This window comes from Leptinotarsa decemlineata, unplaced genomic scaffold (assembly GCF_025532065.1).
Source record: "Leptinotarsa decemlineata unplaced genomic scaffold, Ldec_3_MD MMD2_tig00000505_RagTag_RagTag, whole genome shotgun sequence".
In the NCBI taxonomy this organism is placed as follows: Eukaryota; Metazoa; Arthropoda; class Insecta; order Coleoptera; family Chrysomelidae; genus Leptinotarsa; species Leptinotarsa decemlineata.
The window spans coordinates 5433590-5461352 of NW_027412549.1; the positions used below are offsets into that span (position 1 = coordinate 5433590).

Sequence of the window (27763 nt, forward strand, 5' to 3'; positions counted from 1 at the left end):
AATTGTTTTTATTAACAGTTTCCATGAATTTTTGAAAATCCTGAACAAAATCCGAAGTGCACGTAACAAAGGGTGTTTTGAGAAACTAGTAGATCAGGTGCAGACAGACGTCCTCATAATTTGCAGGGCATCTGTACCAGGTTGCAATATCATTCCAGAAATACTGTTTGAAATAATTTTTTTGACAAATTGAGTGGACATACTCAGAGACTGACTGTAAATCAAATTATCTGAAAGAACAATTCGTTCAAGACAGTCTCAAATTACCTACACTGTAAGTTAATGGACTGACACCTAACAGAAAACAACTACTCCCCTGACTAATACCACGAAGGGTGTTGAATAATATCCGACAGGTATCAGTACAGGATTCCTCACTGAAGTTATTCCTGCATATGCTGTTGGCGATACAACTGCCGCAATCGATTTTCAATTATTGGAACACTCTCGCAGACCGGTTTCGGAGTGTTTGACCACTCGTCAGTGCAAGGTAGTGTCTATCATCGACTTTATATTCTACCTATATTGAAGGATCCATCAAAAGCTCGTCATTGGCAACTAGCCAAATCGAGGCCAAGTTTACCTAGCTCTTGTAAAATTGTGTGAGTCAAGTTTTCACCACTGAGAGCCACCACATCCACTTCTACTTCTTCAATCTTGTATTCCTTGGTGTTAAAATAACTTATGCAAATTGTAAGTTGTTCTTTAACAGACGATTTTGTGGTGTCATATGCCATATGAAAAACTTAGACTCCTTTATTTTATTTACAATTCTGTCAGTGATAACTTCGCCACAGCATTCTGTTATTTCATTCTACGCGGTTTTGCTGATGTAACTGGCATTTCTTTCTCAATTTTGGTTTCCGTGGTTTCAAGGGTTTGTTTTGGGCACCACATAAAGTGACCGTTTCATTAATTGGAATAAGCTTCACACGGTTTTGTTCAATTGTCTTGTTTTCTGCTGCATTTATGCTGGCTACTACTCTATTTTACCCTCATGAGTCATACGAAAGTTGTGATAAAGCACCGTATATTTTATGATATTCTGTATTGGAATGGTTTTTCAAAATTTCTAGAGCTTTCTTATAAGTTACCGTTGGATTGACTGCTAATTTTTCTAGTTCCACATCGTTAGTTGCACCTTCACAGAGACCCCTTTGTAATTCTTTGGAGTACGTCAATCATTCATATGTGCTGAAAATAAACGAACCGTTATTTTCAGCACATATGAAGCTCCTTCCGGAGCCATAAGAAATTTGAAGTTTTCTGGGGGCACCCAAGATTTTTTCAGCCATTGATATATTTCGTCATCTGAAAGGGATACCAGGTCATCTCGCTTTTTCAAAAGTTGGCCAAAGTTGGCCAAAATCACGATCTTGTAAAAGGTGACCGGAAGTTCCATCGTCAGTGTTAACTTCCGATAAGTCTAATGTAGTGTGATTTGTGTTTGATTCTTTATCTAAAAAAAAATTGTCTTGCATAACTTCATTTTCAAGTACTATCTGCTTCTTTTGTTCAGAATCCGACGACGAGGCTACCTAAAAAATAAACAATGATATGAAAAACCAAGCTGAAAATTTATTATATTTTTTAACATTTCAAAAAGTACATTTTTCATTTCAATTAAACTTTTCAGTTATATACACACAGTTATACACAATGTCAACCTTTGTTGACATTGTGTTTAGATTTTATCGATGGTATTTCAACCACTTCTTTCTATTTAAACTATTTAAACTCAACCGTAGTACTTGTTTCAAGGGGGACAAAACAATTTTCGTACATTGTAATAAAAATAATAAACACCTCAAAGAGAAATCAGTGAAAAGGAAGAAAATATTAAGTAAGTACGTACGCGAATATGTTGTCAAGCCTACCTTTGGTTTCGAAAAAAAATCCCTTTTGTTTCCTCCTCTGCACTCATCTCGTATCAGCACAAACCACAAGATTCGACACTTTTTACTTTTTCACAATAAACAGAACAGAATGCTTGTGCGATAAAAGCAACAGTATACAACTATGATGAAACCTCTCGATCTCATTGCTGCTCCTGAAGAAAATATTACACATCTACAGTACAGCAAGCGCCAAACGCGATGGAGAGCGCGCACCTGTGCGCATAAATACATTTTCAATGTAATCCCACTACAGCTCTTGCAAGACATACAAATGCTCTGTACAGAGGCGTATCATTACTTGTCCTCCAATTATGTTGACGTCTGGCATTGTCTGAATAATTTGTGTTGTTTTTGAAAAAATGTCGTCGCCTAAAAAAAGTCACGTGAAATAATTTTAAAAGTGTTCAATTATATTGAAAGTGTTAAATGTGAGTCGGATACGTCATCAAATGTGAAAAATAAAAACATCTCTCGTTACAGGTAAATAAAAAAATTTTAAAAATAACTATTTCAATACAAATCTTTATTTTGTATTGGGTATTTCAATAAGAGCCATTGAAAGAGTGGTTAAAGAATGTAAGCAATTAATTTCTGCAAATAACGGAGAAGTAAAATTTTCCACCCTAAGAAAGAAGCAGCCTAGAAGAGCACCAGTAACTGACATTCCTGAGGATGTGTATTCCAATATTTGCGACTTTCATAAGACAGAAAAGTGTCGTATTACGGCAAAAAAGTTCCAACACAAATTTAATGATATTTTGGGCTTCCGAAACATCTCTTCGTAGAATTTTAGATAAAACAGTTTTCAAATGTCGAAGGACTGATAATAATAGAAAAATTTTAATAGAGAAAATGGACATTAGACCATTGAGGATAAAGTATTTACAGAAAATCAATTATTTTCGTAGCCAACAGTGACCAATTCTGTTTCTTGATGAAACATACCTTCATAGTAGATATGGAACTAATTCTTGCTTAGAACAACTCAAAATACTTTTATTAAAAATGTTGGTTTTTTAATAATCAATTTCACAACCTGACTTTCCTTATTTTGACAACCTTATGCTACTTTGTTTTTTACAATAAAATATAGGAACACACATACAGAATGAGCCAGAATGGTCACCACAGTACTCCCCCTCCAGTGAAGATGGCTACTCGAAATGAACAACTTTTTTGGTGCTTCTCTGTAACTTTTGTGTTTCGCATGTTCTTTCTCAAGTTCTTTTTCTCTCGTATTCTTCAACAAAAGCTGGTTTCAAACGGTCAATACTGATATTTTTATGTTTTCCATTGACTAATAGAGTGAAATATTTCTCGTTTCTGTTAATCAGCCTGAATGGTCCATTCTAAGGTGTTTGAAGGGTTTTTTTAACAGTGTCAACTCTAATGAACACATGGGAACAAGTTTTGCAAGAATATTTTTCTTTTATTGGGATTAGTTCAAGGCGTTGCTCTCATTTTTATCATGTTTTCTCTAAGATTCTGAAGAAACTGTTGATAAGTAGTGAAAGGAAAAGTCCTTTCTATTATAAGTTCTCCTGGGATCCTGAGGGTTGTTCCATACACCAATTCAGCACTTGAACACTGCAATTGTGCCTTTACTGAAACCCTGATACCCAGTAAAATTTTAGGAACAAGGTGTTACTTCGTTGAATCACTAACTGAAGTGTTTTGTATAAAGTGACTCATAAAGTTTTCATACATTTCCAGCTTTTTATTATTGTTATCTAGTTTTTCTATTAGCTTTGAACATAATATTTCTAAACCGTTCACTTTATTAATTATTTCGTCAGTGGTAATGCAGTTATTAGCTTTTTCAAGAGCACTTATTGAGTTTGCATCACCGTTAAGTTCCATGTTAATTTTTTTCTGTTCAATTTCTTTAAGGATATCAATGAAATTAAAACTGTGAGCATTTACATTTTCTGGGAAAGCTTGATGGATGTGGGCTTCTAGTTTAAGTTTCAGGTCAGCTAATGTTCCTCCCGTTTCTTGATTAAAGTGCCGTAAAATTTCGGTCAGCTGCTGTTTATTCAAATTCTGCAAGAACATCTTAACCATTTTGAAAATAAAAACCGGGGTCACCAATTATGGAATCAATTCTTGCTTAGAACAACTCAAAATACTTTTATTAAAAATGTTGGTTTTTAAATAATCAATTTTACAACCTGACTTTTCTTATTATGACAACCTTATGTTACTTTGTTTTTTATAATAAAATATATCGACAGGTATAGGAACCACTACCGTGGTGACCTTCACGAAACTGGGCAAAAAAAATCAAACCTGAGCACGATATTCAGTAGGAATACAATGGGTCAATAAAATTGCAGTCACTTTGGAAGGAAACTATTCAACGAAAAACCAACGTTTATCAAAGAAATTGGGTCTTTGTTATGTATGTTTGAAAATAAAGTAGAATTATGCATTTCAGATAATAAACCAGATATTTTTCATAGAATTTTATTTGGTGACTATATTTCCTAGATTTATGATCATCTTTCGACAGTAATTATATCTCTGAAATTTAAGGAGAACCTAATTTTCACTTTACATGTGAATCAAAATATTCGAAAACTTATCACGCTAGCTCTTATTCTGCAAAAAAATATGAATAATAGGATTATATTCTCTTTATATCGAGTATGATTATTGATCTTCTATATTTTTTATGTATATCAAATCATCATTTCAAATTAGAATTTTATAATAATTTTTATCTATGAATCATACATACACACGTGTACTGCGTGTATTAACTAATATCAGTTTAAATGCATCCCTTATACTACGCACAAGCTGGTCAATACTAAAATATATGTGGTTCCCCTATTTATTTTTATTGTAAAAAAAGGAAAACGAATTGACATTTTTATTATTGACTGATTTTATGTTCATAATACATGATTTATTTCAACACTGAAGAATTCAACACGGAATATCTTGTATTCCGAAATATTTTCCACAAATACCATGTACTTGTGATGCACTTTGAAACCTTTGGTGTAGTAATGAATATTACTGGATTTTTTCCCAACACCAAACCGTTATTTCAACACCTCGACACGTGTTTCGATCACCAAGTGTTCATCTTCAAGAGGAAGATCAAACTGATCATACTTACGAAGCTATCTTTATTTATAACATAGACATCTGTTCTCGGTACCTGCATATTGAGTGTCTTAAATTAATTTCACAATATTGCCTTGTCGATTAGTCTTTAATTCTTTTTCATTTAAATACTCTGTATATTAAGAGAGATATAGCAAGCGCCAAACGTGATGGCGAGCGATCGCGCAGGTAGAGTCTGCCAACTAAATTCCTGTTGGATTACGATAAGCCCCATGCTGGCCAGTGTCGTACCTATAATTAGTTTTAATTAGGGTTGCAAAGGGATTTTGTAATTTTTTTCCATATTTTATTGAGTATTATAGGTAATAGTACATTTAATTATAATGATACACTATTGATGACTGGTTTTTTGTTAGGCGATGATATTATCTGAAACAACACACATTATTCAGACAATGCCAAACGCCAACAGCATTGGATGACAAGTAGTGATTCGCCTCTATACAGAGCATTTGTATGTCTTTCAAGAGCTGTAGTAGGGGTTATATTGAAAATGAGTTTGTGCGCATGGGGGCGGGCTCGCCATCACGTTTGTCGCTTGCTGTACTACTAGTAAATTACGCACCCAGGGAGAAAAGTACGGCACTCTCGCCCGCGGGAAGGATGCCGTACTTTTCACTCGTGGTGCGTATACGATTTTGTCTCACTATGGAATGAAAAGTTCGATCCTTTATTTGATTTAGCGTTCTCAAATCACAAATTAAAAATTTAACTGTATGTCGTCACCTATTTTAAGTTGTCATAGACAGTTTGATAGAAAATTCTTCGCAAGGTTACCGACAGGAAAAGTAAGTTATGAGCATGCGCCTTAGTGTTAAAACAACCGGGAGAGAACGAGGCACTTTCGTCCCGCATAATGGAGACGAAAAGCGAACTTTTCATCCCGCAGTGAGAAAAATATATGGAACGCCGTTTTACTTTTTACTGTCACAAATATTCATTCCTCAATTTATTCAACTAACAATTTATTTGTTTGAATTTAATTGATTCTTCTACTTATTTATTTAAAATGTTACATGAATTAATTTGTTTGATGAAAAGTTGCGAACAGTTATAATATAAATTCATTATTTGAAATTTTTGGAAGTAAATGTTTGTCATATATACTTTTTTTGTAACTATCGAATAACTTACTACAATTTCTGTGAAACATAAATAAAATAGAACTAAATAAAATAAAAATAAATAAAATAGAAGAAAAACCGGCTTTTTCAGTTCAATCACTTGACGAATTTTAAACAAGTTTTTCTCATCTAACAACCAAGCAAAGAAAACAGTAAGTTAAATTATATTGGAATGAAAGTATCGACCGAAAACGATATTGAAAATATCAATGTCGATGTGGAGCATTTAGATGAATCGAGTCCCGAAAAGGAATCTCCAACTTCAGTAAAAGAAAATCCTTCTCCTAAACACAAATTCCTTCGTTTGCCGTTAGCCAGAGTAAAGGCTATGATGAAAATGGATCCAGATTATACTGTGATATCACAGGATTCAGTGTTCCTGGTGACAAAAGCTACTGAGATGTTCATTGAATAGCTGGCCAGTTATAACTGGTAAGCGTACGACGATGATGAAAAAAGATGTTAATTCTGCCATCGGGGCAATTCCTCATTTGTGTTTTTTAGAAGGAGCAATCGAATAACTAGTTAAATTTGAAACTAAAAGTTTATGTGTCCATTGTTTAATTTGATATGTCATCTATGTCTGTTACCAACTCAAAGATTTAAATAAAATTGTTTGTTGATAATTATAGTTACATGAATTAAAACGATTGTTGATAATTTTAATTCGGCGCTAGCGTCGAGCGGATACTTGCAGAAGCTGAATTTTTAAATTTGGCAACATGATAGTCTAGTGATAGTAACACAATATTCCGTCCGACCACAGCGCCGAATAAAAATTATCAACAATCAATTTAATTCATGTATCACCTAAAATCAACAATCAAAACAATTCATTTTTACAAAATACCAATAGAAAGTGAAACGGGGTGCCACGCCTTTTTATTAATATTCCTTTGAAATGAGCTGGATTATTTTGTTTGTTGAATTTCAGTGATGCATGAATTAAATTGATTGTTGATAATTTTTATTCGGCGCTGACGTCGGACGTATTTTTGTGGAACTACTCGACTGCATATATGTATGGCGTTGGTCATAGTACGGTAATAATCCGTTCGACCGCAGTGACGAATAAAAATTATCAACAATCAATTTAATTCATGTATCACCTAAATGCAACAATCAAAACAATTCATTTTTACAAAATACCAATTATTAATATTCCTTTGAAATGAGCTGAATTAATTTGTTTGTTGAATTTCAGTGATACATGAGTTAAATTGATTGTTGATTATTTTTATTTGGCGCCACGGTTGAACGGCGTTTTGTCGTACTATAAATGAACTAGCATGTTGCCATATGGAACACTTGAAGTTCTTGATAAATCCGCTCGATACCAGCGCCGAATTAAAATTATCAACAATCGTTTTAAATGTATCTTTCAAATACAACAAATTTTTTAAATCATCAAAAAATTTAATTCTTTGCCAGAAATTAGCTTTTTAAAAAGATTGATGAAATTAAATGATACTTGCTTGTTGTATGTGTATGTATGTTTTGCACAAAAGTTGTAACCAAATTTTAAATTGAATGCATTGAAGTGAATGTTGTAAATATTCAACACTTTCAATAAAATTGAAATATAACAATATTTATTGTTCATAGAAACATATCTAGTATGGAAAGTTAATTTGCTACATTTTCAGAAACAAAAGTTTTTTTATATTACCAACAATGTTTCATGGGAAAACTTTGACAGTCATTCAAATATATCTATTCATTGAAATTTTATTCCCAAATTTACTTTTAAAAAGTGAATTTAAAGTTTCATTATAATTCAACAGTCATATAAATAACTAACATTTTATTCAAAGGTCAAAATAATATGCGGAATTGAAACGTTTGTTGAATTTATTCGAATAATACATTCCATTGACTGTTGAGTAAATATGTTTGTTCATTGCTGAGTTGAACTATATGTATATAGATTATTTTTCAGTATAATATATAGTAAATTGGTGTTCCATTTTCCAATACTCTGAAACAATTTTTTTTTTCGGAATCAATAAAAGCTTCAAGTTATTTCATTAGTCTTTTTTATTCAGATAAAAATTTAATTCATGTAACATTTTAAATCAAGTGTTATTTAAAATAGAACAAATTTTGGGAACAATCGTTTTTAATGTGTCCAACAAATGCATGAATCAATTAAATTCAAACAAATAAATTGTTAGGTGAATAAATTGAGGAATAAATATTTGTGACAATAAAAAGTAAAAAGGCATTCCATAAAATTACTTTTTTTACAAGTATCTTTACTCATTTTATTTTCATAATACTGAATACAAGTTTCAAAAAAATCAAAATGAGAGCTACATACATATAATGAATAATTTGGAATGGAATTAGAAATATCCACCTCTCTCAATGTTTCTACACAGTAAGATCTATTGGTTGATTCATTTCAGTAAGGTCCTGTTTTTGAACAAACGAGAAGCATCTACAAAAATTTTCTCTTCTATAATTCAATATTAGTTTGGGAAGTAGTTGTTTTACGGCAGGTATTTGCAGGTCCTGTCATGCAGGGGCGTTGGGAGATCTGAAAACTTCGAATTTTTGTTCGAAATATTTATTTTTTCAACCAATATAATCAATTTCTGATTGCATTTTCATTGACCTTATAAATATTTTAGTTCCATTCCACGACTTGACAACAAAGTGTAATTTTTCAAATTGAAAGAGGTGTAGTTTTGGGAATGGGAGATTTTGGATAAAAGAGAATTGAAACTTTCTATGCAGTAACTAATGTTACTGCAGTTTCGTCCAATGACATTTTCAAACTTATACATTACTGTATACAATAATGTATAAAAGTTACAAATAAAAGTATTAATGTATAAGTTTGAAAAAGTCTTTATAGGACGAAACTACAGTAACGTTAGTTACAAATAAAAGTGGTAAAAAACATAGAAATTTTCAATTTTCTTTTCTTCATTATGATTTCCTACCACGTAGTAACGGCTACAACAATCAATTCATTGAAAGGTTTTGGTTCTCTACTTTTCCATACAAAAAAATGTGGAAATATTCCCAAGAAACACAGAAAGCTATCAATTTCAGAATAAACTCTCCTAACAAATATGTGTAGATCATGCAAAGGAGTAACTTTCTGACACAAACTGAAAGAAAAAGCCCTCTTGAAATAACTACTTTCGTATAAATATCGAATTAAACGAAAGAAAAAAATACTTCCGAAACAACTACCTACTTTTATATGAACATTGAGTTATACAAAAAAAATTTTTGGATGTTTCCCACATTTTTGTATGAAGATGGAGATGTGGAAATATAATTTTTAATCATCACTCTACCAGAAGCAAACAATTAGTGCATTATGCTACTTAGAAATTGTCTTTCAGGAGTGGCAATTCTAGATCAAAGATTTTTGTTACGTGAATCCATGTATTAGCAAAAATTACCGTGATGCTTTCACGTAGCTGGGACTGATGGAAAAAATTAAGAATGGTAAGGAAATGTTCATCTTAGAAACAACACAAAAAATGGTGAATGAAACACAGTAATGAATGAATGACGTATATTTACAAAAAAACTGTTTTTCTATAGACAAGAATCCAAACAAAACTGTCTTATAAATGAGTGCACAACAATTAAATAACACAAGTGCATGTATTTATGTAATATAGAGAAATGACCAAAATTATAAATAACGGGATGATTCAGTTTCTAATTTACAAATACAATAAGGTTAGATACACATAGGCAGATTATATTTTCTTCTTCATGTGTTTTGCAGATGATACACGTTTTTGGTAGGTAATACAAGAACATAAACCCTTATGAAGTTGACAATTATGAAATATAATGCACATACAATTTATATTTTTTAATGTAATAATTGAGTTCAGTGGGACATATTATGAAAAATAATTCAGATTTTCATTTCAACAGAACTGAACTGAAAAAATGAATAACAACCAATGAAAGGGTTTGACAACAATTATGGAACAACGATGAGAGAAAAGCCAGCTAGATAAATATATAAATATATATTGCGACATGAAAATTATTATTAGCAATAAGAGACTGAACCACGCCAACATTTTTGAGTATGTAACTCAGTTATTCATTAATCAATATGGTTATTGATTTCCACTGAGTTCCTTCTGATGTTTCTAAAATATGATGATCATAACATAAAATGAATTAATTGAAAGAGTTTTCAGTGATGGGAAATAATATTTTCTTCATTTTGCTATATGCTGGTCTCAGTGTGCTGAGTATCTAAATTTTACATTTCCTTCAAACAATCCAGTCTGAGAAAACAATAATTTTAGAATTTCTCAAAGAAATAACAAACAACAACCAGAATCATTAAGGCATCACTTGAGTTTGTTACAATATAATTAGAGAATAAAGACGTGTAACTTGTATGACTGTATATCCGAATCAAATCTTTTCTTCAGAGTTTGGATATAATATATCGTGATTTCATCAACTGCAGATATTGTTACAGATGCGATAACCTTTGTCAGCAAGGTGTAACCAAGCATAAAGTACGAACAACACATGGGTACAACAATCGCAAATACGCGGAAGTCATCAACAGGCTATAAACTGCGGTTATTGATATCCCAACCCTGTATTTCCAATGAGGTTTTCCCAAGTCTTATTACTTCCATAAGTTTGGAAAAAAAATCGAAATTTCACCTCCATTTCCACTCTCGTGGTGTTCAATGCCCAATAGAGACCATGACTAATTCAACATATGAATTGGGGTTTTAAAAACACGTTTGTGTTTGTGTGTGATATGGAGTTTCTGAGAAAGAAGTTATAAAGATGTTAATATCAAAGTAATATTTAATTTCGATATAAGATATATTAGAGAAATAAAAGTAGGCATCCACTTTCATTCTTTTATGAATACACAAGTGATGGATGAGTCATTTGTATTTTCATGAATAAGATTTAATTTAATTTAATTTTTTCTGTGTGTCTTTCTTCTTACATTTTTCCTAACTGGGTGTAATGAAATACTTTTTATATTGATCTCTTTCTAAGAACTTCGTAAAAACTTTATACTGGAAAAGATGAATCAATCTACATCTCATCTACAGCTCATTTTCTCCAACACCGATTTTCATTTTTTATATTTTTCGATAGTCTTAGGATGTATTTTTTCTTGATTCAATAATGCGAAAGTTTATAATTTAAGCTCAAATTTTTCTTGACATTGTACCACATCGGCAAACCTCACCGCAAATACAGAACTGGCATATCAATACATTTACTCTTTATTAAAATAATGGAGTGACAAATAATGTTTTGACAATCATCCGTGGCGTATTATGATATTGTTGTAGTGCTACCATTCATGTGATTACCAGGAACAAAAACAATAATTTTTTTTTAGATCGAGCAATGTCTCGATAAGAAGTGAAGAAATTATTATCGATATGGATTTACTTCGGATTCAATTAATTTCTTGGAGAAATTGTAAAATAAGTTAAAAGAACTGAACAAGTATCTATTACATCTACCCCGCGATAAAATGTGATAAGTTATATATAACACTTAATAATTAAAATACAATTAACAACATATATTTATCTATTTCCTTATTTTCTTTGTATTTTTAGGTCCCGCTTTGCAGTATCATTAGTAAATTACTGTTATTTACCCGCTTCATACGTTGTGATGCGCGAGAAAATATTGGAAAATGCAAACCTATAATGAAAACGGACCTAATTTATGTTTCATTCATTCAATTTTTATCCATTATAATCGCAAACAATGCCATCGATATTGCTTATATCATATCTAGGGTTATTGGCCGAGTAATCGATATGATTAATAATAAAATATTTTATCATGTTTGATAATACATTACATGAAAATCTATTATAATTTATGCTTATCTTTTTCAAATAAGGATTGTCTTCTTTGAGGGATTTGTAATCGAAACTTCCCGTGTATCCCGTATAGGTGTTGTCAAAATTAATTATTTGAAGATTTGGTTTAAGACCCCATGTGTTTACAAAAGTCTCCCTTTGAAACAATCGAGTATTATCTGAAAGGTCGAGCACGTGCAAACTCTTCAAACCTCCGAACACATCGACATTCAAATTGTACAAATTATTTCCATTCAACCGTAGTTCTCGAAGATTACTCAAATTTCTGAACGATCCGTATCCAATTATTTGAATTATATTATTCTGCAAATGCAATGTTTCCAAACCTTCAAGTCCTTGAAAAGTCAAGTTACTTAGACTTCCTATTCTGTTATTATTCAAAAACAATGCCTTCAATTCGGGGTACCGGCCATTGATACTCAAAGAATCGAGACGATTATTACTCAGACGTAAAGTTTTCAAACTTTCTGTTTGATTCAAAATATAAGACATGTTAATGTAACTGATTGAGTTGTTGGACAAATCCAGAAGGGTCAACGATTTCAACTGATCAAATATGTTACCATTCACTGAGCTCAAACTGATGTTGGTGAGGTATAATTCGTTTAACTTTTTGAGTCCAGTGAAAGCTCCTTCCTGGATTTCAGATAGATTTGTGTTCGATATCCGCAGGCTTTTCAACCTAGACATTTCACTGAACAATCCTGCCTCTAAAACTGTAGTACTACTAAGTAGATTTGAAGCGTCGAATTGCTTCACATGGAACAACCCATTTAGAGCGCCTAATTCAAAGGAATTTATCAAGGAATTATTGAGATATAATTCTTCTAGCTCGAACAGACCCATGAAGCAATTATTCATTAGTTCTATTGATGAATTGACAATAAATAGTCTCTGAAGATTGATGTAAGAAATAGCTCGTGGACTGAGAATTCCGTTGAGAGTCAAATGCAATTCTTTGACTTCTGAATTATCATTCATAGCTGAAATATTCGATATATTATTCCTATCCAGAAAAATTGTAGTGGCAGTTGTATTGGAAAACACATCTTCTCGTATCTCAGATATATTATTGTTCCTCAAATCTATCGTTCTAACTGATACTCCAGAAAATGAAAATGGTTCAAGCAAATTTATGTGAAGACTAGAGAGATTCAGTACTGAGTAATGAAAACTTAAGTTCTCAAATGCTCGTGTTTTTATGATTTTTATTTTATTGCCATCTAAGTACAATTTGGATAACGATAAACCATAAAATGTGTTACTTTCGATAGTTGTTAGGTCATTATACCTCAAGTCGATCGTCTCTAATCTCGGTAAATTAAAAAAGGAATTGGGTTCCACGAATGCAAGGCCGGTATTTGAGAAATTTAAAGTTACCAGGTTATGTAAATTATTGAATGCCTTATTTTGTATATACTTTATGGTGGTGTTTGTAAAAATTAGATCAGTCACACTCAGATTGTGGAAGACGTTAGTCTCCAAGACACCCAAAGTATTACTGGCCAAATCAATTGTTTGAATTTCATATAGATTTATAAACGCGTCCTCTTTGATATTCATGATATTATTATTGCTCAAATCAAGGTAATATAATGAATTCAAATCAGCAAATGAACCTGGGTAAATATAAGTGATTCCAGAATGGGAAATATTCAGAAACCGAAGTCTACTGCAATTCACAAAAGATTCTCCTCCAATTCTATCAATTTTGTTGTACGAAAGATCGATCGTGACAAATTGTACATGGTTGCAAATATTTTCCACCGTTTTCAAAAAGTTTCCTGTTAAATTGACAGTTTCGCAGTATTCCAAACCTTGGAATGTATTATTAGGGAGATTCGATAGCTTTGAAAATGACAGGTCCAAGTAACTAATACGAGAATCTTCAAATATAGTTTCGTTGAATTTGTTCAAGTTATTATGACTCAAATTCAACGCAGCAAAATGAACACCTTCTAGATAAAAAGCAGAAATATTTGAGATCTCAGCATTAGATAAATCGATGATGGGCCTTCTAAAACCTTGCAGCAGACTCATATTAAAAACATAACTATTCAGTGACCCTATGCTCGTGTTGGCTAAACTGAACACTTTGGTAACGAAAAATTTTTCAGGAAGATCGGTGGGTATATATGTTAAATACAGTTCATCACAGGTGAATGACTGATTAGCGTAAGGACCTAATGAAGTTATGTTATTCCCTTTTAAATTCACAAGTTTTTTAGTAAAGGTCTGATACTCAACGTATTCATCCAGAATGGTTATAACTTCTAATTCATTATGGCTAAGGTCTATAGACGAAAAGAAGCAATTCAGATATGACTCATTGAAAACGTTGATGCGGTTGAAGCTCAGATCAATGGTAGTGAAAGTGGCGAATTCTTTGAGAGGCAGGATTTCTCTTATTTGATTGCCTTTCAGAATTATCTTATTTGCGTTCTTTATAGGTACTAGGATATTCAAGTCCAAAATCTCAATTTTGTTGTTTTCTAAATTCAAACCAGTTAAATTCAAATTTTCGATGAATGAAATATTTTTAATGAAGTTTCCTGTGAAGTCCAATTCTAATCCACGGAATCCTTGAAAAGCACCTTTGTCAATTTCGTGAATGGAACAGTTTCTGAATGTTAATTTACGTAAATCGTAACTGAATGCTTGAGGCACAGAAAACGATTTGATATAGGAAAAATTTGAATTCACAAATTCAATGTTGGACACGTGATCAAAGTCATCTTCGTTTTTATAAAGCTGGTAAAGAAAATCTTCCTGTTGAATCCCTTCACAAATCATCGTATCTCTTGAAAATCGGCAATAGTTTCCTTGATATGTGCTTAGTGGCCATATTATCATTAATATGGGGTGCAACAGATTCATTTTTCTAAAACGGAAATAAAAGGTTGTTTTAGATAATACTTTATGAAATGAAATGATGGAAAATTATTTGTCTAAACTAAATTCAACCTCGACATTGCAAGGCATTTCGAATATTTTGAAATTTGCATTTATTACTTGACCATTCAAACGAGTTTGTGATCATTCTTTCCTAATAGTTGAATTTGAAATTAGTTTATACCTAAACTCAGTAAAATCATCAATCATTAGCTAAGTAGAACCGTCATAAAATTCAAATTGGTAATTTATATAAAGCACTAACTAGATAGGACTTAGTAAATATGAACACGCCTGAGAAAGAAGCTATTGTGTGTAAACTGTTCAATAAAAATTTCACAATAAGTGTTACTTGAATACGAATAATATTTTCAGCTGATGTAGACACTAAAATGAAGAATCTCCAATGCATCCATAGATGGCAGTCGATAATAATGAAGATGAAAGTTATCTACAATGATGTCAAAATTTATTGAATTCAAAAATTGATTTATTCATGAAATAATTATTGTATTGAATATTCATTGTCAAAAAATAGGGTGAATTTACATTTTTCTCAAAAAATATTTATTTATTCATCAATTTTTATTTTATCCCCTTCAAAGTATTCCAGCTCAAAAAAAACACTTGAGATTGCGTTTTTTCCAATCCAAGCAGTTCTGGTATGCACTTTTTATTGTGTTTTTGAGCCCTCTCAACGATTTGTTATTCATCTCCTGAATCGTCGCAAAACGCCGTCCTTTCATGGGTCTCTTCAATCTTGGGAACAGAAAAAGTGTTGGTTTTGACCAAAAATTACGAAGAAGCATAGACGAGTGAGCAGGTGCATGAATTGTTATATCATTATACCGGACGTTATCTTCGTATTGATTTTCGCAGGTGGCGCAAAACTTCAACATAATACTCCTTATTGTGGCAAGAACTCCTGATGCACTACGCTATGGTAATCGAAGAAAACAGTGAGCAAAAACTTGACCTTGGATCGAATTTGGCGTGTTTTTTTGGTATTGGCTCTCCTGGGCTCTTTCATTGGCAAGATTGGACTTTGGTTCCGATGTTACAACCATTATGCAACAATTCAGCAATTTTGGAACGAACTTCTCTGTCGAGTACTCCATGCCCAAAATTATCAAAAAATTGCAAGGCATGAGTCAACCGATATGCCAACATCCTCAGCAACTTATCTAATATTGACTCGACGATTCTCCCTGGGCATCCAGAGCGAGCGTCGTCATTTATATCTTCTCGACCTCCTGTGAAAACTTGTACCTCTTGTAAACATTTTTCGGAATCAGAGTACAATCACCGTATGCCTAAAGAAAAATGGCCCAATTATTTGGACGTTAAGTATCCCACACCATACATTAGTTTAAAATGGATACTGATCACCACATTCAACTGTGAAATTGGGATTTTCTTGGGCCCACCATCGGCAATTTTGAGAACTTACCGTTCCATTTGAAGAGAACGTTGCCTCATCTGTCCATAAAATTTTATACGGAAACTTTACATTTTCTTCTCTCTCTCCTTGAAACCAGAATGAAAACCGCAAACGGACATCAAAATCTCGTTCTTTTAATGTGTTAATAAATTTTGGCTTGTAAAGCCAAAATTTATTATTTAATAAAATTTTTCTAACACTTTCTCTCTTGTAATCGGTATTTTTTATAATATCGGTTATGCTCGTTTGCCCGTGTTCAATAACTTTTAAACAAATGTTAAGATGGGCCTCCTCATCATATTTACTTGAAGTGTGCTTTTTCTTAAATTGATTTGCTACGGATCCTGTTTCTCTGAATTTCGACATTATCCTTGACACAGTAGTATGTTTAACATTTTTTCCTGGATGCCGTTCAATAAAAATGTTAGCTACTTGCCGGTATGGTGTATTCTCACCACATATTAAAACTATTTCTATTCTTTCCTGAAGAGACAACATTATTGCAACAATAACTGTTGAAAATTTGACAAGTAAATCAACAACTTGACACTACCATAGCATGCATTTTGTTTGTCAAGACCTACTTAAAAATTTTATTCAACGTGATTAAGCATCCTTACCGCCCTAGTTAGTGTTTATAAATAATTTGTAAATACTGAATATTGAAATTTTAATGTAATTTCAACTCTAGTAATTTTATTAATACTTATTGCAGTTTTTGAGTTGTGTCTGCTTTTTCAAAATTGAAGGTACTGACGTTTGTTTAAAAAAATAGCCAAGTGATTGAAACTTTGCACCACTCATGTTAAAATTTTTATAGCAAATTTTTCATTTCTCTCTAAAAATGTCCGTATAAGTGAAAATGTATCAGAAAAGTTAAACTCCATGATCAGTTTGTTATGTATACATGAATTGATGACAATTAACCGAACTTGAAGGGTCAAAAATAAGCAAAACGTTAACTCTATCCTAGTTGCATAAAATTTGGCATATGGATATAAAATTGCCGTAGACACAACTTTTTCAAGTAACTTTTTGTTAAATTCGATCTAGAAATGCACTTTTTCTTTTTTTTTCAAAAAAAAAGTTGAATTTGACAAACACTGAACGTCACTGGGTCGCAGTTGGCCGCATCATTTTAAGTTAAATTTAAAGCACAAACAAGTGCTTGGCAAGTTGACTTGGGTGTCACACCAATAGGTGGTTTAAAATCTGTTTTAAAATCTGTTTTAAAATCTGTTTTAAAATCTGTTTTTCCGTTAACCAGCTGTCGCACCCCTACGAACGACAACCCTCAGAAGTCGAAACTTGTGCGAGCTAAGGATTAACGAGGTCTTACCTTTTAACGTAACATAAGTGGAACCTAACACGGTTCCACTTATGTTTCGCTTGCGTTTACGCAGCTATTTTTATCAAGTATTTTCTTGGTTTTTCGCATTTTGTCTTCAATCCAGGACCGCCTGCCCGGTACTGACGATGCCCAATAGACTGAAACAGGTGTCTACCGGTGGCTCTTAAATTGAAATCGATATGGGAATGATCAAAAAGTACTTATCTATTTATTTATTTATATATATATATATATATATATATATATATATATATATATATATATATATATATATATATATATATATATATATATACAAATATAAAAGTTATTGAGTGTCTTGATATAGAAACAGAAGTTAATATCGGACATAGCACTCATGAAAGTGGCAAACCATAGACACCCATCCTTACACTTGGCTGCACCATACTGATGATGGGCCAAAAGCCCGAAACACGTGTCCATGGTTTGCCACTTTCATGAGTGCTATGTCCGATATTAACTTCTGTTTTATACATATATATATATATCGAATTTATCAAAAAGTTACTTGAAAAAGTTGTGTCTACTGCAATTTTATATCCATATGCCAAATTTTATGCCACTAGGATAAAGTTAACGTTTTGCTTATTTTTGACAGATATCCCCTTTATTTTAAAAAACAAGTTCGGTTAATTGTCATCAATTCATGTATACATAACAAACTGATCATGGAGTTTAACTTTTCTGATACATTTTCACTTATACGGACATTTTTAGAGAGAAATGAAAAATTTGCTATAAAAATTTTAACATGACTGGTGCAAAGTTTCAATCACTTGGCTATTTTTTTAAACAAACGTCAGTACCTTCAATTTTGAAAAAGCAGACACAACTCAAAAACTGCAATAAGTATTAATAAAATTACTAGAGTTGAAATTACATTAAAATTTCAATATTCAGTATTTACAAATTATTTATAAACACTAACTAGGGCGGTAAGGATGCTTAATCACGTTGAATAAAATTTTTAAGTAGGTCTTGACAAACAAAATGCATGCTATGGTAGTGTCAAGTTGTTGATTTACTTGTCAAATTTTTAACAGTTATTGTTGTAATAATGTTGTCTCTTCAGGAAAGAATAGAAATAGTTTTAATATGTGGTGAGAATACACCATACGGGCAAGTAGCTAACATTTTTATTGAACGGCATCCAGGAAAAAATGTTCAACATACTACTGTGTCAAGGATGATGTCGAAATTCAGAGAAACAGGATCCGTAGCAAATCAATTTAAGAAAGAGCACACTTCAAGTAAATATGATGAGGAGGCCCATCTTAACATTTGTTTAAAAGTTATTGAACACGGGCAAACGAGCATAACCGATATTATAAAAAATACCGATTACAAGTGAGAAAGTGTTAGAAAAATTTTATTAAAGAATAAATTTTGGCCGTACAAGCCAAAATTTATTAACACATTAAAAGAACGAGATTTTGATGTCCGTTTGCGGTTTTCATTCTGGTTTCAAGCAGAGAGAGGAGAAAATGTAAAGTTTCAGTATAAAATTTTATGGACAGATGAGGCAATGTTCTCTTCAAATGGAACGGTAAGTTCCATTTGGGCCCAAGAAAATCCCAATTTCACAGTTGAATGTGGCGATCAGTATTCCTTTAAAACTAATGTATGGTGTGGGATACTTAACGACCAAATAATTTGGCCATTTTTCTTCAGGGAAAATTTATCATCTGTCGGTTATCTCAACTTTTTAAATAATGAGGTTAGTGAAGTTTTAGATAATATGCCTTTAAATATTAAATACGACCTGTGGTATCAGCTTGATGGCGCACCAATACATCACACGGTTGCTGTAAAACAGTCCCTCCAACAAATGTTTAGAGGCAAAGTTATTGGACGTAACTGGGAAAAATAGAGTGTCTCCAGAGGCTCCAATAAATTCAATGCATCGCCAGAACACTTCGTGACACGACTATCGTCAAACTTAAATCAGTCCGTTTCGTCTTTGACCAAGGCGTAATAATGACTAAATTCAACGCCAGAACCACAGTGAACAATGACTGCATGAATATTATAATAGTGGTCTGCTAGGTTGAAATGTTCATCTATTTCGAACCTTCCAAAGAGTTTCTTGCTTCCGTTAGAGGTTGAGTCTTGTTTGAAAATCATCAGTATTATTATTAGATTGACTGGTGCCTTAGATATACTTGTTTCCTTATAACAGTCAGTTAGTTTGGCGCATGTTTGACAATACAGTCGATCATCACCTGTTGAAAATTCGATTTTCAGATGATTTAACAATAAGCTTTGCACGGATTGGTTATTAGTCATATTAAGAAAAGCTAGATGAAGTTCCAGAAATTCACATAAGTTTTCCATACTTCTTGTACATTTACCACAAAGTAAACAAGTGAGGATTTTTCCAGCAAAAGATTTACAAACACAAGACGAGATGGGCTGTACGGAATCATTCAGTCCAGAGCGGTCAGGAATATTGATTTTGCTATTCTAGAAAGGTTAATGCAGTCAAGCTGCTGGAAAATAATTCCATGAATATCAAAAAATAAATAGATAAGTACTTTTTGATCATTCCCATATTGATTTCAATTTAGGAGCCACTGGTAGACAGCTGTTTCAGCCTATTGGGCATCGTCAGTACCGGGCAGGCGGTCCTCGATTGAAGACAAACTGAGAAAAAATCAAGAAAGTACTTGATAAAAAAAGCTGCGTAAATGCAAGCGAAACATAAGTGGAACCACCTATTGGTGTGACACCCAAGTCAACTTGCCAAGTTTATATGTCAGTGTTGGTGGTTTGACCAATCAACCGACAATTGCGGTAGCAGAAATTTGGGAAGCTAACCTGAAATGCCATCGAAAAACGAATCCACATGTTTTACAATTCTTTTGTTTAGGTTTGGTTTATAGGCCAAAATTTCGGTTTTTGCAAAATTGGGGTTTTGGTCGTCTTGTATGATATGTTTGTTTAACGCGATACTTGATTTTGTCATATATTTGTGTCCCTTTATTCGTTTCCCCAGAAGTTGTGATGTCATACCTATATATTGTTTGTTGCAGTCATTGCATGTAATCCTATATATCAGCCTGGATTTTTTAAATGGCGGATCTCTACTTTTGAGAGGGGTGTAATATTGTTTTAGAGTGTTGTATGCTTTGAAGCTGACATCAAGATTGTGTTTGTTAACAATGTTTTTTTATGTTGTCGGATAATCCTTCAATGTGAGGAAGTGAGATGTATTGTTTGTTTGTGTTTGGGGTATTGTGTTGTGTTTCGTTGTAGAATTTGTGAACTCTTTTTTTAATTGTGGCATTAATTAATTGGAGGGGGTAGTTGTTTTTTTGTAGGATATTTTTAACTTCGTTCAAACATATATCTCTTCGGGTTGGGCTGCTGAGATATATTGCTCTATCAGCTATTTCTATTATTACATTTTTTTTTTTGTTTAAGGGGGTAATTTGAATTATAATTAAGATATTTACCTGACCATGTTTGTTTCGTGTACCATTCGGTAAGAATTTTATTATTAGTTCTGATAAGTGTTGTGTCTAGAAAGTTAATTGTTTTGTTTTTTTTTTATTTCTACGGTGAACTGTAATTTTGGGTGGAAGGAATTGAAAGCTCTTGTTATTTCATTGAGTTTGTCGTTAGGGAATACTGTTAGGCAGTCGTCAACATATCTTTTGAAGAAAGGAAGTTTGAACTTTAGATTTTGTATGACATTTTCTTCTAAGGTTTCTATGACAAGCTCTGCGACTGTGCTTGAGATGGGGGAGCCCATTGCACAACCATCTAACTATTCATAAAATTCGTCGTTATACTGAAAATAATTTGTGGATAAGGTAAGGTTTAATGCATTTATGAATTCGTCTTCAGGCAGGAGGGTGTGTTTTTTCAACGCTTGCCATTTTCTATTAATGATGTTTTCTACTAGTCCGTTTGGTATGTTATATACGAACATGTTATATACGAAATACACGAAACAAACATGGTCAGATAGATATCTTAATTATAATTTAAATCACCCCCTTAAACAAAAAAAAATGTAATAATAAGAATAGCTGATAGAGCAATATATCTTAGCAGCCCAACCCGAAGAGATGAATGTTTGAACAAAGTTAGAAATATCCTACAAAAAAACAATTACCCCCTCCAATTATAATATTATATAATTAATACCACAATTAAAAAAAGACTTCACAAATTCTACAACAAAATACAACACAATCCCCCAAACACAAACAAACAATACATCTCACTTCCTTACATGAAGGATTATCCGACAACATAAAAACATTCTTAACAAACACAATCTTGATGTCAGATTCAAAGCATACAACACTCTAAAACAATATTACACCCCTCTCAAAAGTAGAAATCCGCAATTTAAAAAATTCTATTTGATATATAGCATTCCATGCAATGACTGCAACAAACAATATATAGGTATGACATCACAACTTCTGGGGAACAGAATAAATGGACACAAATATATGAAAAAATCAAGTACCGCGTTAAACAAACATATCATACAAGACAACCACAACCCCAATTTTGCAAAAACCAAAATTTTACCCTATGAACCAAACCTAAACAAAAGAATTGTAAAAGAAATGATATACATTCAAATAAACCAAAACACAATGAACGACAGACGGGACATAAACAACTTTAGTCAAATTTACCATACAATCTTATAACCACCCACATATACACAATAACACTCATCTCCCCTAAACAAAGCCCAATGCACAGTAGAAAGACAATTAAATACACATGCGCGCACAAACTAATGTTTGAACAAATCAAATCCCAACACATGAACACGTCATTTCTGTTCTCATTTCCTTTAATCACCGAAACGACGAACAGAATATCCCTCCACCTGCCGTTTTTAAGACAACGACGCTCAGTCCGATTCTTAAAAAATAAACATCAAAAACATAGGAAAAAATTACCAGAACCTTTACTAGCAATCACTATCAAATAAAAAGAACAACATCACTTCAATATTATTTACATTTTGAAAAGTTTAAGCAAGGTACGTACAAAACAAAAAATTATAAACATTCAACAAATGAATCAATTTAAAAGAAAAACAACAGTAATACAAAAATTGTATTCTATTTCAGGAAACCAGTCAAATATCCAATGTGTTTTAAAAAAATTTTTCAAATAAACAATTGAAAAAGCCTCTAGCCAGGGGCGAAACTTCTTGACACTTAATTAAAAAAACTTTTTTTCCATTTTCCAAGAGAATCCAAAACCCAAGAACAACGAAACAACTATATCAACATATATATATATATATATATATATATATATATATATATATATATATATATATATATTTATATATATATATATATATATATATATATATATATATTTATATATATATATATATATATATATATAAAAATATATATATATATATATATATATATATATATATATAAAATATATATATATAAATATATAAATATATATATATATATATATATATATATATATATATATATATATATATATATATATATATATATATTTATATTATATATATATATATATATATATATATATATATATATATATATATATATATATATATATCCAGCGGTCCACCCTTTCGTAACTGTGTCATGAGTGTCATACCAAGTTTCGTCCAAATAGAAAATTTGCCATTGTTCTTGTCTATATTTAGTTATTTGTTTTAAGTATTTGTTACGCGATTTCACTATTTATTTGCTTTCCATAAATGTTTATGTTTGTTTATTATTTTGAATCTAAATCCTAGTTTGTTTATCCAATTCTGAAGAGTTTTGTCACAGCAGGTCACGTTATGGCCGGAAGTTTTCAATTTCTTCCTTATGATTTCAGTTGTAGGAATCTTATTGCTTTTGTAACAGTCGTATATTGTATTTTCAATGATTTTATCAGATGAACATTTAAAGGTTTTGGTAGACCTGTATCACATAGCGTCTTGCGTTCATAAGGTTTGTTTTTGACTATTTTACGTACTGTTGAGAAAAGAATTTCGGTCAAATCTGATGTTTCTTATAATAGTTTTTTTTCCGCGAAACCAACCTTGAGATGTAGATTCTTATATACACTGAAATATACTCTATATATATATATATATATATATATATATATATATATATATATATATATATATATATATATATATATATATAAATATATATTCCCTTCATCTGTCATCTTCTATGCACCCTTCAAACTCAGGGTGAAGGGTGCCTAGAAGATGACAGTACTACCAACTGTCGAAAGCGCTCGCAGATAATTTATAGAAGATATAAAGCTTCAAATACTTTTTGTAGAATTTAATATTGAAATACATATATAATAAATATTTCGTTTATATAGGTGAGTCGGAAAGTAGGAATTCAAATAACTTCTGAAAACTCCTTGCTCAGATAATACCTCTTCCATATTATTTGTTTCACTACCATTGTTTCATTTAAATCAATAATGAAATAATTTCCACCATTGATATGGAAGTGTCCAATCTCCATATAGTTTTTTTCAACTAAAAATACTTTTTTAATCCTTTTCTGCCAATCTTCTGCGATAATATTAGATACTTCTTTTTCAATTAGCTCTATTACCTTCTTATCAAATTTTGGAAAATTATTTTCACGCCTGATTCTTTCTTTCAATTTTTCCCGAATCAACTCGATGGGATTGAAAACACAAAAAAGAGGGGAAGTCTCAATATGATATGCCATTACTTTTCAGCAATACTCTCAAGGACATACACTTTTTCAAATGTAGTTGGTTTTTGGTATGGTAATTTTCAAAATACAAATTGTTATCCATTAAAAAACTTTATATTTCATCTTTCCTCGCATTTTTATTCGGTACTCTGATGAGCAATCGCGAATGATAGGAAGCGTTGTCAAGAACTATTACACTATTCGCATCCAAATTTGGGATCAATGTGTTTTCTAACCATTCCTTGATAATTTTAACTTCCATGTTCTTATGATAGTCAACATTGCAGTTCTCAAGTTTTTTTCCACATAATTTCAAAGAATTCGGAACCCATCATTTACTTCCGCCGCATTGCACAATGATTAGTCGCGATCCTTCATTTGCAGGCATGTTAGGCGTACACATACTCGAACCAGCGGTCCACCCTTTCGTAACTGTGTCATGAGTGTCATACCAAGTTTCGTCCAAATAGAAAATTTGCCATTGTTCTTGTCTATATTTAGTTATTTGTTTTAAGTATTTGTTACGCGATTTCACTATTTATTTGCTTTCCATAAATGTTTATGTTTGTTTATTATTTTGAATCTAAATCCTAGTTTGTTTATCCAATTCTGAAGAGTTTTGTCACAGCAGGTCACGTTATGGCCGGAAGTTTTCAATTTCTTCCTTATGATTTCAGTTGTAGGAATCTTATTGCTTTTGTAACAGTCGTATATTGTATTTTCAATGATTTTATCAGATGAACATTTAAAGGTTTTGGTAGACCTGTATCACATAGCGTCTTGCGTTCATAAGGTTTGTTTTTGACTATTTTACGTACTGTTGAGAAAAGAATTTCGGTCAAATCTGATGTTTCTTATAATAGTTTTTTTTTCCGCGAAACCAACCTTGAGATGTAGATTCTTATATACACTGAAATATACTCTCTGTGTTTCAATATTCAAATGCATCCGAATCTCATTCATTGGTATATCTTTTTTGCATTGTTCACCATTGCTATTGGAATCACTACACTGGAAAAAGTTGTCACACTCGTTATTACTATTAGTACTTGTCCAAGGACGCCACGTTTTAAACAGAAAACAAAAATTTCAAGTAATTATAACCGCACCAATATCGAACTTCAACACTAAAATCGCGATCATTTCCTGAACTGAACACGACAGCGACAACCATCCCAGCATTCCCCGATTTCAATTCGTCACCCTAAGATAATTTCAAATTTGATTTTATCATGAAATCAATCATGAAACTCGGTTGATAAAAATTTTCCAATACGAACTGCCAGGTCTACAGTCCACGTGGACTAGTTCGCTGCCGGTTCATTTCTATGTATTGATTTTTTTGGCCTTTGAGGGTGCCGCCACCTTTGAATGTGCACAATACCGTTTACTTCGACTATACCAATATAAATATATGAAAAATTGCTAATTGAATGTAATTAGCTTGCGAAATTTGAACATTCACCTTTTTGAATAGTCCACGTAGGTATTGGAAATTGAAATTTCAAATAATGATCTTTTAAAATTTTTAGAGTTAATATTTTGTACAAAATTTTGCCGGATACCAATTTCAACTGGTCAATTTCACAAAAATTCCTGAAAAATGTCTTTATTTTTTGTTTATGGAGACTTTGTTATTTGAAATCTATACTTATAGATGCGAAAGTCACTCACTTAACACTCACTCATTCATCTCTGTTTCTCCGTACTGGTAAATCATAAAAGCCTAAAATTAGGTGTTTCTTAGGTCTTAGATGCGAACTGAGGAAGGATTTGTTTTGTCGCAATTGACGAAAATATCAAAAATAATCTAAATTCTAACGAGGAGAAGGACATAAACTTAGTCTTTGTGTACATCAAGCTGGAGTTTTTTCCCAACACCAAACCGTTGTTTTAACACCTCGACACTTGTTTCGATCACCATTTTTAAGAGAAAGATCAGTTTGACCTTCTTCTTGAAGATGATCACTTGGTGATCGAAACACGTGTCGGTTGGGAAAAAAACTCCAGTAATATTCATTACTACACCAAAGGTTCCAAACAGTGCATCACAAGTACTCAAACTAGAAAATAAAACTCCACTAGAATTATCATTTAAATAAAGCAACGGTTTTTAAACCACACCTTAATGAATCTCTTGCATTCGAATCGTCACTTGGAAAAACTTTAATGACGTTATTATAAGTATTTAAGATCCATCTCAAAAATATAGGTGCGTTTGAAAAGCATTTCGAAGAGGGGTATCATGAAGAAAACATATTTGGGATATGAAAACATGTTACAAATACATTTAAAATCACATAACCATAATTTTGTCTTATACTCATCAAATGAAAAGCATTTTCATTTTATAGAAAATCGAGTTCACCATAATATGTCTTCTGAAAGAGTTTCAAAAACATTTCATTTGGGGAATTTTGATATAACAACTAACGAACCAACCGACATTGCACGGTAGATGAAAATACATGGCTGTATATTTTTCCTGTCATAGTCACATCAACTTGTAGCTGACTTAAGATAACTTTCACTCGAAAAGAGGGATGTTCACAACTAATTTTGAAACGAGTCTATCTGAAAACAACCCAAAGCAAAAATCAGTTCGATAGTTTATGGGTTTATCGCATTCATGCAGAGACGCAACAGGGGGTACTTTGTTTTATAATATGTAGTGATTTAAAAACCCACAATATTTGTCATTGTGGAATAGCTTCTTCAGGCGTGTCTAATGCTATAAATGTGTCAGTGACAAAACCATCAAAAACATGAAAGAATTGTTTTATTGTGAATACTAATGTTCAAAAAAGAATCGAAAAATGAAATGTGAATGAATAATGAAATGTAATATATACCTGTAAGTGACTAGTCTCACTGGCACTTCGTCAGAGATATAAGATGTATGAAAACGGATATATTGAGATATCACAAGAAATTGCAAGCGATCTATGTTTGAACGAATTTATAGTTGATACAGTTATCTAATCAGTTATTTACTCAGTCCCAATTACATTGATATTTTTGCTCTTATTTCATTGGTTGATGGAATTTATCCAGTTTACCGAACAAGTAAAGGATGTACTGGTTCTTCCCCGGTGAATCTTGACGTATTCCTTATAGATATTTCAGCACGCGTGCCAGACTTGGCACGCCTGGCAGTTCAAAATGGCACGCATAACTGTGAAAAAGCAATAGAATAAAGATTTAATTTCAAGGCAGTGGCGTAGCGTAGTGGGGGCGGGGGCGGCCTGCCCCGGGCGGCACTTTTTAGGGGGCGGCAAAATTTCACAGTAAATAGTAAAATATATTTTGTAAATATTTCAA

At 32.1% G+C, this 27763-nt stretch overlaps 2 protein-coding genes across 2 annotated transcripts in view; both read right to left on the minus strand.

The window, feature by feature from the left end:
• Axud1 (AXIN1 up-regulated 1) overlaps positions 1-27763 on the minus strand; it is a 130370-nt gene that overhangs the window by 62716 nt on the left and 39891 nt on the right.
• On the minus strand, positions 1353-27424 carry LOC111513968 (uncharacterized). The gene is made up of 3 exons (XM_074174218.1): positions 27295-27424; positions 11891-14908; positions 1353-3990 (listed from the first exon to the last, which is right to left on the minus strand). Exons 2-3 carry the CDS (start codon positions 14902-14904, stop codon positions 3543-3545), a joined length of 3462 nt encoding a protein of 1153 aa, XP_074030319.1. The 5' UTR covers positions 14905-14908; positions 27295-27424; the 3' UTR covers positions 1353-3542.

Coding starts and splice junctions, on each gene's coding strand:
- LOC111513968 (XM_074174218.1), bottom strand. CDS start 14,904: ATGAATCTGTTGCACCCCATATTAATGATAATATGGCCACTAAGCACA. Junction 3,991..11,890: donor ATTGTTTGCGATTATAATGG/ATAAAAATTGAA, acceptor ATTGATTCCATA/ATTGGTGACCCCGGTTTTTA.